The 15,258-nt window shown below is 44.8% G+C and overlaps 2 protein-coding genes across 5 annotated transcripts in view; both read left to right on the top strand.

The window, feature by feature from the left end:
* Nucleotides 1–10,280, top strand: part of LOC124472701 (disabled homolog 1-like) — a 30,137-nt gene extending 19,857 nt beyond the window's left edge. For 2 of the 4 annotated variants that reach the window (XM_047027690.1, XM_047027689.1), the window contains 11 exons: nt 1,588–1,719; nt 1,853–1,972; nt 2,429–2,467; nt 3,542–3,607; nt 4,621–4,683; nt 6,539–6,586; nt 6,841–6,940; nt 7,060–7,689; nt 7,841–7,974; nt 8,205–8,315; nt 8,768–10,280. In XM_047027690.1, the coding sequence (XP_046883646.1) occupies nt 1,588–1,719; nt 1,853–1,972; nt 2,429–2,467; nt 3,542–3,607; nt 4,621–4,683; nt 6,539–6,586; nt 6,841–6,940; nt 7,060–7,689; nt 7,841–7,974; nt 8,205–8,297 (1,425 nt within the window). In that variant the 3' untranslated portion in view covers nt 8,298–8,315; nt 8,768–10,280. The remainder of the gene's footprint in view (nt 1–1,587; nt 1,720–1,852; nt 1,973–2,428; nt 2,468–3,541; nt 3,608–4,620; nt 4,684–6,538; nt 6,587–6,840; nt 6,941–7,059; nt 7,690–7,840; nt 7,975–8,204; nt 8,316–8,767) is intronic. The other 2 variants (XM_047027692.1, XM_047027691.1) reach the window with 1 other exon arrangement.
* A 427-nt stretch (nt 10,281–10,707) lies between these two features.
* Nucleotides 10,708–15,198, top strand: c8b (complement component 8, beta polypeptide). The gene is made up of 12 exons (XM_047027695.1): nt 10,708–10,813; nt 11,123–11,234; nt 11,575–11,719; nt 11,975–12,116; nt 12,322–12,454; nt 12,707–12,904; nt 13,068–13,308; nt 13,575–13,703; nt 14,050–14,213; nt 14,417–14,570; nt 14,759–14,830; nt 14,926–15,198. Exons 1-12 carry the CDS (start codon nt 10,749–10,751, stop codon nt 15,075–15,077), a joined length of 1,707 nt encoding a protein of 568 aa, XP_046883651.1. The 5' UTR covers nt 10,708–10,748; the 3' UTR covers nt 15,078–15,198.
* The last annotated feature ends 60 nt before the right edge of the window (nt 15,199–15,258 follow it).

Here is a 15,258-nt window from a genome sequence, read left to right on the forward strand (position 1 = left end):
GGAGGGGCAGAGCTCACACAGTTCACTTCACATCACTCCCCGCAGCCTTGTTAAACGCCTGGTGTCACACTCTACTGTTGGCATTATGACAACGTACAATCACCTTTTCGGGGAAACAAAACCAATTATTTTAGATATCATTCAATACAGCTCAATTACAAGAGATTGGCTGATGAACTGGGAACCGTATACCTGATTTGCAAGTAATATCTCACAAGCTATAGGTAAGAGGCTACTGAATATATGTAAAGTTCCTTTCTATTGAATAACTGGCACTTTAAAGCAGAGTGCTAACCATTATCTGGCAGGTCTTGAATATGACCCTTGGTGAACTACTTTGACCTAGCTGCAGGGATACTTCTGATGACACCCTGTCATGACTGCTAATGTGTGTGAGGGATGTTTGATGGCGTTCTGAGATGGGCTGCCTCCCTCTCCATCCTGCCCCCCTGAGGAGCCAGAGGCCTGCTGTTCTATCACAAGATGATAGAGGGGTTCTGCGCCCCATCTTGAGACACATGCACTCCAGAAACACCCTCTGCGCTCATTAATGCTAACTGCTAATTAGCACTCAGTTCCACCCCTAATGATCATCATCGCTAACTGCTAATTAGCCTCTAGCTCCACCTCTACTGTCATTAACGCTAACAAATAATTATGCAATACCAAAGTCCCTCCTTCCAAAAAAAAAAGGTTCATCAATGATAACTTCCCCTTTCAAATTCGTACAGAGTAGTGCCATCCCATCAGTCATTAGAGACAGCTTAAGGATCCTCCATGGGCCCACCCCTTGTGTCTGGTCAGTGCTTACTGCTCTTTTCCACTGACCTCTGTAGTACAGTACTGAACTGATGAAGTGACTTCCTGATCCATCTACATCACTCTAAATCTTGAGCATTATTGTGCCCCACTGAATAAGCCCTTGTTAATCACCCAGTCGATCCTCCATAGTTAAAGCTTATCAACACTATTAAAAACGCAGCGGTAGGGCAGATCAGACATTAAACCACAGAGTGTGTTTATGCTTGTGTGTGTGTGTAGAGTATGTTGGCTATACTTTTAAACTGGTGCTCTGGGCCGCCCTGTGGGTCTTCCCAAGCATGCTCTGTTGACGATGGATCTTTTTGCATGTGCACATATTGTAACAGCAACATCCCCCTGGTCAGGAAAATCTTACAAATATGTGAAAATGTGTCTGTCTGTGTGGCACTCCTCTCGTTTGGTTCTACTCATGCAGTAAATCTGTAGCATCTCATATCCTGCAGAGACATGTGAAAGCTTGAAACGAGTAGAGGAGGAAAGAATTGTTCAAAGTGGCAGTTATTCCTGTCAAGTCTGGTCCCAGCCAACAGTAAGAGAAAGAATGTTCCGCCCCAATTTTCCAGCCTTGCTGCTTTATCTGACACTCAAACAAAATGGATTTTAGTGGTTAGACACAGTTCCAATTCATTTCCCCTTTTATATTCTCTTATCAACCTGACCTCCAAAGTGGTTCAACCTTGTTCACTTCAACCTTTATTTCCTGTCATTGTAACACTGTAGCACTGTTGCTTTTCTCTGCGTGACCTTACTTTCTCGTGTTTCCAGGTTCTCTTGCATCAACACACAGTGCATGAGATCTCCTACATTGCTAAAGATACCAGGGACCACCGCGCCTTTGGTTACGTCTGTGGGAAGGAGGGACACCACCGCTTTGTTGCCATCAAGACTGGCCAATCGGTGAGTAGTAACATATCTCCTCCGTATCGCTCTTCCCTCTCTACCTATTTTCACTCCGCCTCCTCCCCATCCGCCACGACATTTCCCCCTTCGTCCTCCTCACCCACCCTCTCTCTCCTCTGATTTTGATCAGGCGGAGCCTCTCATCGTCGACCTCCGTGACCTCTTCACGCTCATCTACGACATCAAGCAGCGTGAGGAGATGGAGAAGAAGGCCCAGAAGGACAAGCACTGTGAGCAGGCCGTCTACCAGGTAAACACGCTCCCCCTGCTCTCCTGCTTCTGTTGAACGCAGCTCTCTTTAAACTCCACTCTGCGCCGACTGCCGGGTCACTGGATAAACTGCTGGGCCAATTATGCTTGTTTGTTTATTTTCAGCTTCTCAACTGCCTGAGATGTTCTGTCAGTACGTTAGTACATGAACCCATTCTTTCACAGCAAATTGTGTTCAGTAAAGTGTTTTATTTTGTTTGTTAATTGAAATGATGGACGTATAAAAACGTTGTGTCGAAAGGAACTAAAGTATTATTGTGTGTACTGTATGGTAAAATTCAGCTGGATTGAAGCATAATGTCACAACATAAAATCTCTATGAAACACACAGTTCCAAGTTATTTGTATCTCTAAGTCCTGAGTTTTTTCCAGTGCTCTATGTTTTATTCTATTTTGCCTGCTTGTAAACCATGTCTCCTCTTCAATCATCAAACAGACAATTTTGGAGGACGAGGTCGATGACCCAGTCTACCAGGTAGGTCACACACACACATACACACACACACAAACACACACACAATCATACACACACATACAGCCAGTCAACACCAGGAACACTTGCTTGTGTGATGCTAGAGCGGTTTTACCAGCTTTATTTACGCATGGGATTGAGAGTAGTCTATCTGTAAAAGGACTAAAAAGCCTAATGCAAATATCTCCACTGATCTGCTTGAATTAATGACTCATGATATTCCTCCATTTCAGTAATACACTCTCTAGACCATCCTAGTAGACGGTTCTGTTCAACCATTCGACCTCCCATTGCCAGTGCAGTGTTGTACAACCATATTTTAAGTTGATCTGTGTCAATGTTCTGATTTTTTCTAAGAGACATGCCCCTGACTGGTTGTTCTACCTTCTTGCCCCCTTGCTATTGGCTGAGCCTGATACTTGACTACTCTGTTGCTCACACTGAATACAGACAACACTAACCCTTACTCTGAATGCTAAGTTCAGTGGTATGCCCAATTCTTCAATAACATCTCTATTTCTTTGCCCTTGTAGCTTTGATTGCAGTGTTCACTCGAAACATTCCATTTGTAGTTTTGAATTGTTTTGATTTTTAGAATCCTATGACTCCTATGGGTTTGGAGCCCTAACTTGAGAGACATGGAGGTAATTCTGCCTCTGAGTCTCAGGTTAGGGTTCAGCCCTGTGTGTCTAGTCTGAAGGAAGGAGCTAGAACGTCATCCTCCACAGTGCCTTCAACTGCTGCCTGACCAATTACTTGTGCTCTTTCCTGTTCCACCCATTCTATCTCTCTCTCGCTCTCTATCTCTCTCTCTCTGTCTCACACTGTCTCTCTCCCTTTTTGTCTCCCTTTCTCTTGCTCTTTCTTGCTCTCTTTCTAACACTATCTCTCTCTCTCTCTCTCTCTCTCTCTCTCTCTCTCTCTCTCTGTCTCTCTCTCTCTCTCTCTCTCTCTCTCTCTCTCTCTCTCTCTCTCTCTCTCTCTTGCTTTCACTGTCGCTCTCTCTTTTGTTCTCTTTCTCTCTTTCTCTCCCATTATGCTCTACACCTCTTTGCCTGCCCACCACTTCTGTTGTAGTACATTGTGTTTGAGGCTGGACACGAGCCCCTCCGTGGCCCCCAATCAGAGGAGAGCGTTTATCAGGTACAATACCAAGCCCCACCACTTCCCCTTCTCTCATCATTTGCAGAGTAGAGCCTTGTGAATTGCGCTTATTTTAGAAAGGCCTGCTGCTCACATTTTTCACAGTTTGACTTTAATAAAAGACAGAATATGTATGTTGATAAAAGAAATGGTAGTTTTACTCTAATAACCTGGCAAAATGTGCCAGACACAAAATATAGTCAAGGTCATTTATTGAGGCTGGATCTTTTACCCAGAGCCCTATGTGGCCTGCTAGGAAACACCCACAGTTCTGACCTTTGTTATTAGTCCACTCAGGCGACCAACACAGGCCTCTAGGGACCTGTTGTGTATTTTAATCTGACTCCCCTCCTCCATCCTCTCCTCTCTCTCTCTCTCTCTCTCTCTCTCTCTCTCTCTCTCTCTCTCTCTCTCTCTCTCTCTCTCTCTCTCTCTCTCTCTCTCTTTCTCTCTCAGCCTCTCCCTCTCTTGCTCGCCTCTCTGAAGATGAAAGATGCAGAGAGATTAATCACTTGCCATGCCATTTGATCTCAGAATGAAACAAGATCAATAGACTTAAAAGAAAACGCAGCCGAACGCCAAGTCAGCCGGCTGAAAGAGAGAGAATATTGTTGACTACGGTTAATAGATTAATGTGAGCAAAACACACAAAAGGAGAGGGGACCACAGATTTTCTAGTGTTGTCAGGTCCCATAGATACAGACCTCTAGTTGAATTCACAGTGTGCAGATGGAGAATAACAATGTGCTTTCTTAACACAAGCACAGTATACCAGTGTGGTTTACAATCAATATGGATTTAAGTAGAATTGATTCTCATGCACAACTGTAAAATTTGCATAGAATCTCTCTTAAAGGCCACAGCATCTCTAAGACCCACCTGAAATTGATGGTGTATTAGCATCAAGATAGAAATATATATAACTCTTGTGCGTTCTTGTTTTTCAATACTCAGCCTTTGGTCAAATGGTGTTTCTTACTTATTTGTTTCGTTGTGATCGACCTCTGCTGCAGGTCCCTACCAGTCAGCAGAAGGAAGGGATCTATGACGTCCCAAAGCGCCATTTCCCCATGACTGTAGGTGTTTTTGTTTTTATTCTTTGTTCCTCATCGCTCTCTTACTGGCAAACCTCTCTGTCCCTTTCAAACCAATCGGCCTGACCTTGCCCCCTCTTCTATCCATTGTTCAATCCCCTTGAAGTGTTAGAACTATTCCATATCATTATATCCGCCAATGCCTGTTAGGTAGTGAAAGCCTCTTAAATAGCCTCTTGCATTACCTGGGATAAGTATCACTTATTCTGGGTTCTTAATGCGAGCCTGCAGCCACGTTAAAACGATGACATGTTCCATTAGTCATGCATAAGCAATTGGTCACCCACGACCAGACGTGTCACCAGTTTCACAGAGCGAGTGACAGGGAAGCCGTGGAACCACGTCTGATTCACTGAATGTGATCACAATGTGAACATGGACGATATCAAATCTGAGACTTGTTGTTGGAGATGATCAGCATGGTTTTGGGTAGTTGGTCTAAGGACAGTTAGAGGGGTCAAAAAGGGGCAGGTTATTGTTCCTTAGAGGTGACAAGGAGAGGTTTGTTGGTGGGGTCAGTGTTTGGTTGTTCTGCATGTAATATGGTAGTCTAAAGGGCCACTAGACCTATAAAAACCTAAATGAACAACAAATAGATAGATTATATTTCAGCAAAACTTTAAATATATTTATCTCCATTCACTTTTTCCCACCATGTCTAGCGATTTACAAATCATTAAGCAAACATTTGATTGAGCTTTTTTAGTCACTGAATAAAAATAAAGCTATAAAAAAATAAAATAAACAACCTCTAAAAAACAGTTCTTTTGATGCTGTTTTTGTGTGCTGACTGTTCAGCGTATCCAACAGATAGTGTGTACTGGCCCCTGCTATCTCACCAAAACAGGCTGGGCCGCTAGAAGTATACTGCCCACCATATCTCTAAGTGTTACTGCTTGTCTGTTCATTCAGTTGGAGCTTTGTGAGAGCCCAGAGCTCCCCTGACGTGTGTGTCAATGCCTGCAGAGAGACCTACTTGAACCTGTCTCCCCACCTGTTCCAAACTCCCAACTTTACCCCTAAACAGACACGACTGCAAAAACAATGTCCTCCCCTCCTGTGCAATCCTAAGAGGACATTATTATTCTGTCTCAGCAACTCTGAATGCTGTTTCCCCGTCCATTTTCTTTTCTTCTTGTCGTACGTGTTTGTCCGTGTTTGTGTGTGAATATGTATTATTTATAGCATGCTAATCCTGTGTGTTTGTGTTATTGCTGAATCATCGTCCGCTTGTGCATGGCCCCCCAGAGACTGTGACATGCATTTCATGCGACTAACCCATTCCATAGTGTCAGACACCAGTGTCCCTTCTCTACGATGTAGCGGGGATGAGAACAGAGGGCAGGGAGTCTACGCTCTGCGGTCAGCTGGCCTCACCGTCTTGGTTGGGTGGTCCACGCAGAGATTTTCCATATATTCATTGAGTGGGAAAGACAGACAATGGTAAACGTACATGTGCAGTTGGAGGGGCATCAGCATGATAATGCAGGGTGTTTCTCTGGGGACTGTGTGATTGACAGACATAAGAATATCTAATAAGCTCTGGTTTTATTGGACTGAATAGCCTTTTACCCGCCCAATTATAGAGCACCGTGAGAGATTCATTTGAGATCCATTTTCTGATAATGAAATGACAGAGGGTAGTTGTTTCTAGTTTCTAGACATCTGTTACTGTACAGTCTTTGAAGATAGACTTTCTCCCCCCACCCACCCACCTACCCACCCGCCACCCACCCACCAATCAGAACTGTTGTGATTACTTAGTGATTATGGTGGGGTTTTTTGTCCTAAAATGTGACATTCTTTCTTCCCATCCTGTCCAATTATTTCCTAATAGAATATCAACCACTTTGATCTGTTTGGCGATATGTCCACTCCACCCTCGGTAAGAATCCCATCTGACTTTAGTCATAGTAATTATTACTATCTGATTGCTTTATGAAAGAAACATTTTGGAGTAGGCCGTACACAATCCAGTGCTCTCTGGCACTATTCTCTGCATGTTATTCGATTGGATTGACTGATAAATGCAATGCAGGTCAACACACCATCTCCCAATACCTAACACATACTATACATCGCATGCAGCAACCTTTTGGGCGACTTTTGTGACCCCTCTTTGTTGAACTGTTACCACAGATGCCCCCTTCTCCTGCCAACACTCTGGACCCCAGTAGGAGCCATCGCCAGCACCCACCTGACATGTATGCTCCCTTCAGCCCCACGTCTGTGCCCTCAGGTGAGCCCACGCCTCCAAAGCCTCCACACCACCACCTCATCATGTCTGGTTCTCGCCTCTGTACCAAGATGGACGTTCTCTGCCCTACATTCCTCACCGTGTTGCCCCCCTCCTCCCAGGTTATATGACCATGGGATCTGTCCAGGCAGCTCAGTGGGCCCAGCAGCCCTTCACGGGCCAGGGCCAGACGCTGGCCTTCGGGGTGCAGGGTCCCCTCCAGGTGGCCCAGGTCCTGCCCGGCGGCCAGCCCCTCATCTGGAGCCAGGCCAACATCTTCCCCGCTACCCAGCAGCAGTGGGCTGCCATGGCCGCCTACATGCCCGCCCAGGCCATGGGGGTAGGAGGGCACCACATTCCAGCCGCCATGCTCCAGGGCCTGGTGCCCATCACCACCGTGTGTCCCCAGGCCTGCGACCTATCAGCCCCTTCTTCGGCCATCACCAGCCCCCAGCACACAGCCAGCGATCCCAGCACCCTGCTCTTGCGCCAGCTCAGCCTGGGAAGGGAGGCTCTAAGTGGGGACTCAGATGCTGGGGAGGGCCCCTCCACCTCAGGCGCTGCCGGAGGTGTTGGAGTGGTGAGCAGGTGTGGCACGCCAGGGCCGTTGATCGTACCTGACACCCTGGCCTGTAGCCAGCTGTGCCCACCCTTAGCCTTGACCCAGGAAGAGGAAGGCAGTTGCAGCGATCTTGACCTTTCCCGGATGACCTTGAGCCCAGGCACATCCACGTCGCCATCCTCTGACTCCCGTAAGCACGCCGCCACAGCTCCCACGGGATCAACACACAAATAGAACAAGACACTGATCAGAGATGCTCTAAATGTGTTACTCTATTTCATATCTCGAGAATAACACTCATGATCTCCCCTCTGCCATGTCCTGATGTCTCGTGTGTTCAGCGTCCACCCCGGCCCCCCTGCAGAGCTCTTCCTCAGACTGCCCCCCCTCCCAGACCAGTGACCCCGCCACGGACCTCTCCCCCGTAGACGCAGAGACGCACGCTAGCCCAAGCAGCATCAGGGAAGAAGAAACGGTAAAACACACCTACCGCACTATACAGTAACAGCTCACAGCTAGCTATCATCCCTTGGGTGTGTTTGCACGTGTGTGTGTGTGTGTGTGTGTGTATAGCCGATTAGACTTGACACTACAGCATGCATGGCGTAAATGTCTCGACACAATTTTGTAAGTCACATCATGGTGTTATCAGTTAAATCAATCATCTGGTGATGGGCATCTTGTCTGGCTGTGCTCCTCCCTCAGGGTCCCTGTCCCAGGACCCTGTCCCCCTGTCCTGCTGCTGACGCCCCTGCTGACACGCCCCAGGGACAGACCTGTTCCCAGGACGACAGCTAGAGAACAGCCGACACCAAGGTGGGTCTCTCTCTGCTCTGCTTCTCTCATATCTCTTTCTACCCGCTCCCCCCTTCCCCTTGTACCTCACCCCACTCTCCCATTGTCAGTATCCTCACGGGCATCTAGAAACATCTCACTTTTATCGATCAGTCTAACAATGTCCCTTCACTTTTCTACTCTCTCTCTCTCTCTCTCTCTCTCTCTCTCTCTCTCTCTCTCTCTCTCTTTCTTGCTGTCTGTGTCCTGTGCTCCACCACTAAAACTGTTTTTTCATTTGTCTGAGTCTCCATGCCCTTGTAACTCGATGGTCCTCTGCCAGTTGGAAAAGAGCCTTGATTTAGTTGAAGGGTTCGTGGCTGTGTGCTGTATAGAATGCTGCAATCCGGAAAGACACAACACTGCCACCTGCTGCCCTTTGTTCATAATGTCCTTAAGATGTTGCTGGTCGTAACAATGTGGCTTCTTTATAGGGCAGTGGTCCTCAAGGTCCCAGGAAGTGAAGAGGACAGCGGACTCTTGTGCGACTCTGGACTTCAGTGTTCTCACAGCTAGATCACAAAGACACACAGTTGTGTATTTTCGACTACCGGGAGGATATTGTCATCCCAAGCAGCTGACCTGCCTCTCTCCAGAGGCCACTCCACAAAGTCCTCTGAAAGACAAACAGACTCCTGCAAAGATGTCTCTGTTGAAAAGCCTTTCACCCAGGAAGTGACCTATGACCTCGGGACTCCCATGGAACAGTGGGATTTTTATCGCTTTTCACTAAGGTCCGATGGGGTTGACCTTTACTTTGGAATCTGCCACACGCCCAGACTATCAGACAATTCTGCCACAAGTTTACCATTTGCATGAGCAGACTTGTGTGTGTGATCCACTGGATGTGGCTCCAGTGAATCTGACTGTGAGGAAAGAAAACGTCTTATTTTGATGTGAAAATATCAACAATAGAATGTTTAATTTTCTAATCTGTGACTTCGGATATCACATGGAGTCACAAAAGGAGAATAAACTGACTTTGAGGCATCGATATTGAAATTCTTGTTTGCCAAACATCTATTTTGTAAATAGGATATCCTCAGTTCTCTTACCTGAGCCTCTGTGCCATAAGAACAGTTAGGTTTGCCTCTCGGACACCAACTAGCTGTGGTTTTTCAAACAATGCCCTACCAGCACCTCTTTTATGTAGCGTCTGGATGTTTGCTTTGCTTTTGTTGCCAACATTTATTTTCTAAAGATAACTTTTGGTTCATTTTCCGTTCTGTGACATGAACTGTGAATCTGTGTTGCATAGTCATTCAAAGAGGGGCCTGTTACCTCTCACTCTTTTTTTGGAACTAGACAGTTGAACTAATACATTAAGGGTTCCTCACACACACTAAATACAAAAAATCACAGGCCAATTCCTTAGAAGCCGATGTCACTTCTCTTGTGTTTCATGTTTTTAGGTACAGTATGGTAGACTTCCAGACTGGTAATCCCATCCCTCAATGTCTGCTTTCAAACTGTATAAACAACCTTCTCTCCATGTTTGGATGGAACAAACCAAATGAATGAGCTTGTTCTGATATGAAATACATGCCTGTCAAAAGTGCATCTCTCGGCCTTATCAGTTGTACAGGTTTTGTTGTCCAGTCACTGTTGTTGTCCAGCCATTATACACAGTAAAGGTTAATGATGCAAGAGAAGGTTTGGGCAGACTGTGTTAGTAGGTGTGCTCTACTGAGAAAAAATGCAGATATGGCAACTTTGTAAAATTAAATAAATGAGATATCACTATTTACTTCTAGACTATGATGATAACTGTAATTCTGTTCGTAAGAAAAATACAAAATACTGTAGTCCAAAATATTTTGTACATTTTATTTATGAATTCAAAAGGGTAATGACAAGAGAAAAGGGTGACTTTTGTACTTAAATTTCTTCCCATTCACTGTACTCATCCAACTGTTCAGTCACAAATAAAATACCATGTGATTCCCATCTAGTTCTTGAGATGTGATTCTGCTCTCTCTCTCTTTCTCTCTCTCTTTTAGTGGAATCTGAACTCATGAGAATCTATCAAGTTCAGTCATGTTAATCAAACAAGCTCTTGCCAGAAGACTGCCTCTTACGGGAATATTCCCTTAAGCAAAGGGTTGGGAAATGTCCACAAGTTTATCAAAGACAACATACAGCTACAGCATTCTGTCCATCAGATTAATTTAATTGTACGGTTTTATATAGTTTATTACATAACCACTTTATTAACAGCCACATTTTATTAACAGTCTAAATATATTATGTTTTCACTATTTTCTTTAAGCAAAGTTGATTGATTCCAGGCCTGATCCCATGGTGACATCAAGCCAAAGTCCTCAGCATTATCAACCAGAGTGTGTTTACTCTCAGAGGCCTGAGCGTTGAACTCAACTCTTAAAAAAAAATCTGTGACAGTCACAATCAACCATTATGATGAAGCCTCCAGTCAATGTACACTGCTTTCTCTGGGCTACTTTGTTCTTATCACTGTCAAGGTAAGATTATTATAACATACAAGTCTGTTGAACAAAGTAAAGGGATCCAAGTGTTTTATTCAGGACTTGATGGACTGCTTATTAACATGACAGCATTTCAGGGAGCCTTCAACTTCAGAAGCAGACAATAATTTATACAGACGGGATATAATGTAGCGGACTCTGCGTTTGTGGTCTAAATTGAATAGAGAATGCTGTATTCAATTATTATTATTGACCCTATAAAGCAAGACCCCCAAATTTGTATGATTAACAAAATACTTGTGATCATGTCCCGATTCTTGTGAACACTTAGCTCTTTGGTTACAGTGATGTTGCCATACAGACAACCAGTGGCCAGCAGAACGTAGCTCACCCTATAGACTGTGTCTTGTCAGAGTGGACATCCTGGTCCAGCTGTGATGTGTGTCAGAAGAAGAGGGTCAGTATGATGGCATGGACCACCTACAGTACTTGAAGGCCTAAATTCTGTATCTTTATTGCCATAAATAACTGATGAAACATTGTAGTACTGGGCTTCCTTAGGTAACCTTGGAACAGGAAACACATCACTAATGTGATAATGTGATGAAAGGCTGCTATGCATTCTGTGCATGAACTTCCTGCCATGAGAATTTGCAGTAACCGACTTCTCACGTACAATGCCTCATAGCTCTAAAGTAGGTTGCCTTTGCCTTAATACTCTATTAATCTCCCTCCCTCTCCCTCCCTCACCCTCTGTCTCTCTCTCTCTCTCTCTCTCTCTCTCTCTCTCTTTCCAGTATCGCTATGCTAAACTCATCCAGCCGTCTGTGTTTGGAGGGGAACCATGTTTCTCCCATGACAGAGAGGAGGAGGCTTGCAGCCCTTCATCACGCTATACCTGTGAAGTCCCTCTGTGTGAAGGCTTCCAGTGCAATATCACAGGTATTCCTCTGCCGCCCTGCTGTGTCCAGGCCTCTTCAGGTCCCAAATACAAAAGCATACATACATGGACAGTAACTGCTTTTCATATAAATACATTGGAAATGTAAAATCAACATTCATAAAACATACACAGCTGCATGTCTGTGTATGTGACTCAGTCACATGCAAGATCGATTGGGAAACATCCACAAAGGATGGGTATTGATGAACAGGCACAGGAGATGTTTTTCTTTGTTTGTATGCGTCTCCGTCCAGGCCGCTGCGTGCCCATAGAACTGCGTTGCAACGGGGATGACGACTGTGGGGACAGGTCTGATGAGAAGAACTGTGTGAAAGTGAGACAGACCTGCAAACAGAAAGTAGATGAGTACTGGGGAATCGAGAACCTAGCCAAAGGGTGAGGGCCAGAACTCCATTGTCCTCTGGCGATTCTGAATATGCTCAGCTCAGTGACCTCCAGTGATCACAGGGAATGGTAGAAACAGTAAGACTGAATAGAAAAGAAGAAATAAAAATAGGTCTAGACAGTTAACTGACTTCTATGATACGTAGGTGATGCCTGGTATCTTGGCCTGGTCTCTCATTAATCTCCCTCTCCTCAGAATCAACGTCTTAGACAGCACCCTGCAGGGAGTGGTGCTTGACAACCGATACTATGCGGGCAGTTGCCTGCCTCAATATATTCAGGATGTGCGCTTCCGGAAGCCTTACAATCTGCAGCAGTACACAGTGGAGGTGATTAGAAAAGCATTTGAAGACCAGAAACATTTGATGTTAAATACGTCTCATGACTGTCATGTCTGTGATGAGTTGTCAGCCTGAGTTTGTTTGACAGGCCAATAGTACCAGTAGGCCTATAATTAATCTATCAACCATCTATTTCCTGAATAATGTCATGCTGTAAACCGTATCATATTGGTATGGCTGCACTTTGGAAACAGAAATATTATTGTATCATTCAATTCAATTGAACTCTTTGTTTGACAGACCGGAGGCTCGTATGAGTTTACGATGAATTCTTTTGAGTCCTACTCAGAGTTCAAGCATTTTTCCTCTAAAGAAACAACATCCAAAACCACTGTCTCAGTGGGGTTTGCTGTGCCTATGGTAGCTGAATTTGGCTTTAACTACTCTGATGACAAGTATTCCAAGTCAGTGAAGAAGTTTCGTAGGGCATCCTCCAAGGTAGGAATTTGTCAAGGTTTTTATCATACAAACAAGCGTAGAAAGACACATTTGTGACAACTATCAATAGAAATGAAATCATCTCGGTAATTAAACGATAAACTGAAGAAGATGTCATTGTATAAATCCAAAGTAGTAGTCATTTCCCTCCTGAATCATTCAGAAAAACAGTTTCGTGAGGGCCAAGTCTGAGCTGAAGTTGGCGAGGTACGCCCTGAAGGACAGTGACCTGATGCTCCACCCAGAGTTTCTGAGGCGTCTGCGTGCTCTGCCGGAGACCTACGTGTACGGAGAGTTCCGGCAGCTCTTCCTGGACTATGGAACACACTACATCACCGAAGCTGAGCTGGGAGGGGAATATGTACACACTGTCATCCTGAACAAGGAGAAGCTGGAAAAGACAGGTAACTCTCTGATCCTCAAAGGAACGCTACAGTACATGACATTCGTCTGGGCCACACACACACACACACACACAATTTTACACCTCTGCTAATATGCAGGATACTGCATGTAAGAAAATACAATTGTGACAAAAAAGGAATTCAATAAGGAACACATTTCAAATGCAAATTATATATATTGTATATATTAATATTTTACTATATAAAAAAAAAATATTATTATTTTTTTTTACTAAAAGTTATTATTTTATTATATTATATTCCAGATTACTCTTTAGATGATTATAAGACCTGTGTGGATGTGGGCCTCAAGGTGGGGGTCAACATTGAAGGGATCTACGTCAGTAGTGGGCTTGAGGCAGGCGGCTGCAAGGGTCTCCTGAATGAGATGGGAAGTAAGTGGACACAGCCTGAGCTTGAACAGTCAAAATATGGAACATTTCAATTGTAAAGGTGTGATGACTGACTCTTCGAAGCATACTTTTTGCTGGAAAGATATGGATGTGTGTTATGGCATTCGACAATTATATAGTTCGACAAGTATATAATCTCCTTGTTGACAAGATTCTCTCTCTCTCTCTCTCTCTCTCTCTCTCTCTCTCTCTCTCTCTCTCTCTCTCTCTCTCTTTCTCTCTCTCTCTCTCTCTCTCTCTCTCTCTCTCTCTCTCTCTGTCTGTCTCTGTCTCTGTCTCTGTCTCTCTCTCTCTCTCTCTCTCTCTCTCTCTCGTCCTGCCCCACAAGCCGACACCGTGAAAGGCAGCATGGTGGAGGACTTTGTAGCTGTTGTGAAGGGTGGTACCAGTGAGAGCATCACAGGTCTAGTAGCCAAGAAGCTGCCCACACCAGAGCTGATGAGACTGTGGGGGGAAGGAGTGCATTACAACCCTGACTTCATCAGCAGCACTGTGGGCCATTCTCTCCATTTACTGTTTCATTTAATGCATCTGTCTTTCATATGTTACATTTTTGCAAGATTTTTTTCTTGTTTCTTTATCTGTCATTCTGAATGTTTCAAGTTCTCCTTAATATACTATTCTGCACCCCTATTTAGTACGCAGTCTCCATCCTTGAGCTAAAGGTCTACTTATGTCGTTGTTGTGGCTGGTAGATGAAATTCTTGTATGAGCTGGTAACCTCCAGAGACTTTGAGAACGTCAACCTCCTGAAGAAGAACATGAGGAAGGCCATGGAAGAGTACTTGACTGAGTCCAGCCCCTGCAGGTGCAGCCCCTGCCAAAACAACGGAGTAGCCATTATCAAAGGTTAACGTCCATTTCTACCTACACTCTTCCCTGTTGACACTGTTGTGCCTGTTGACTCCCACTTTAGCTATAGCATGGCTAGTGTGTATGTTTGTTTAAAAGTTTTCTTAACGGAACATGGGAATATACCACACAGCTTCTGAGTGTTTTGGGGTAATGCTGAATTTATCTTCTGCACTGCCCACCAGGCAAAAGGTGTGAGTGTGTGTGTCCATCTGGCTACAGAGGGCTGTCCTGTGAGATTTCCCTGAGTCCGACAGGTTAGCAAACACCTGTCTCCCTTACCTTTTTCTAGTATGTCCGTCTTTGCATCCTTTTGGTTGACTGACTATACGCGTGACATTGACTCTAACAGAAATAGCCATAGATGGTAGTTGGAGCTGCTGGGGATTGTGGTCGTCCTGCAGTGGGAGGATGAAGTCCCGGACCCGCCAATGTAACAACCCAGAGCCTAGTCGAGATGGTGCTGCCTGCTGGGGCCTGGCGGAGGAGTCGTTTCCCTGCTGATGAGCGTTCCCGCAGTTTTGAAAAACAGAGCCTTCTGCAGGCTTTAACTTAAGCTGTTGAACGATGTCCCACACATGGTAATGGTTAACCTAAAATTCCAAATAAAACAGATGCAAAACTCCAAAATATCAAGTGTGGGATCTTTACTTTTTGTGACACTATTTGTGATAAAAACTCTATC

Source organism: Hypomesus transpacificus, chromosome 10, assembly GCF_021917145.1.
Source record: "Hypomesus transpacificus isolate Combined female chromosome 10, fHypTra1, whole genome shotgun sequence".
NCBI classification, from domain to species: Eukaryota; Metazoa; Chordata; class Actinopteri; order Osmeriformes; family Osmeridae; genus Hypomesus; species Hypomesus transpacificus.

Excerpts from the sequence above, each read along its gene's own strand:
- c8b (XM_047027695.1), top strand. The coding sequence starts at position 10,749 with ATGATGAAGCCTCCAGTCAATGTACACTGCTTTCTCTGGGCTACTTTG. Across the intron at positions 12,117-12,321 it reads ATCGAGAACCTAGCCAAAGG|AATCAACGTCTTAGACAGCA; the intron begins GTGAGGGCCAGA and ends CCCTCTCCTCAG. Across the intron at positions 12,455-12,706 it reads TGCAGCAGTACACAGTGGAG|ACCGGAGGCTCGTATGAGTT; the intron begins GTGATTAGAAAA and ends TTTGTTTGACAG.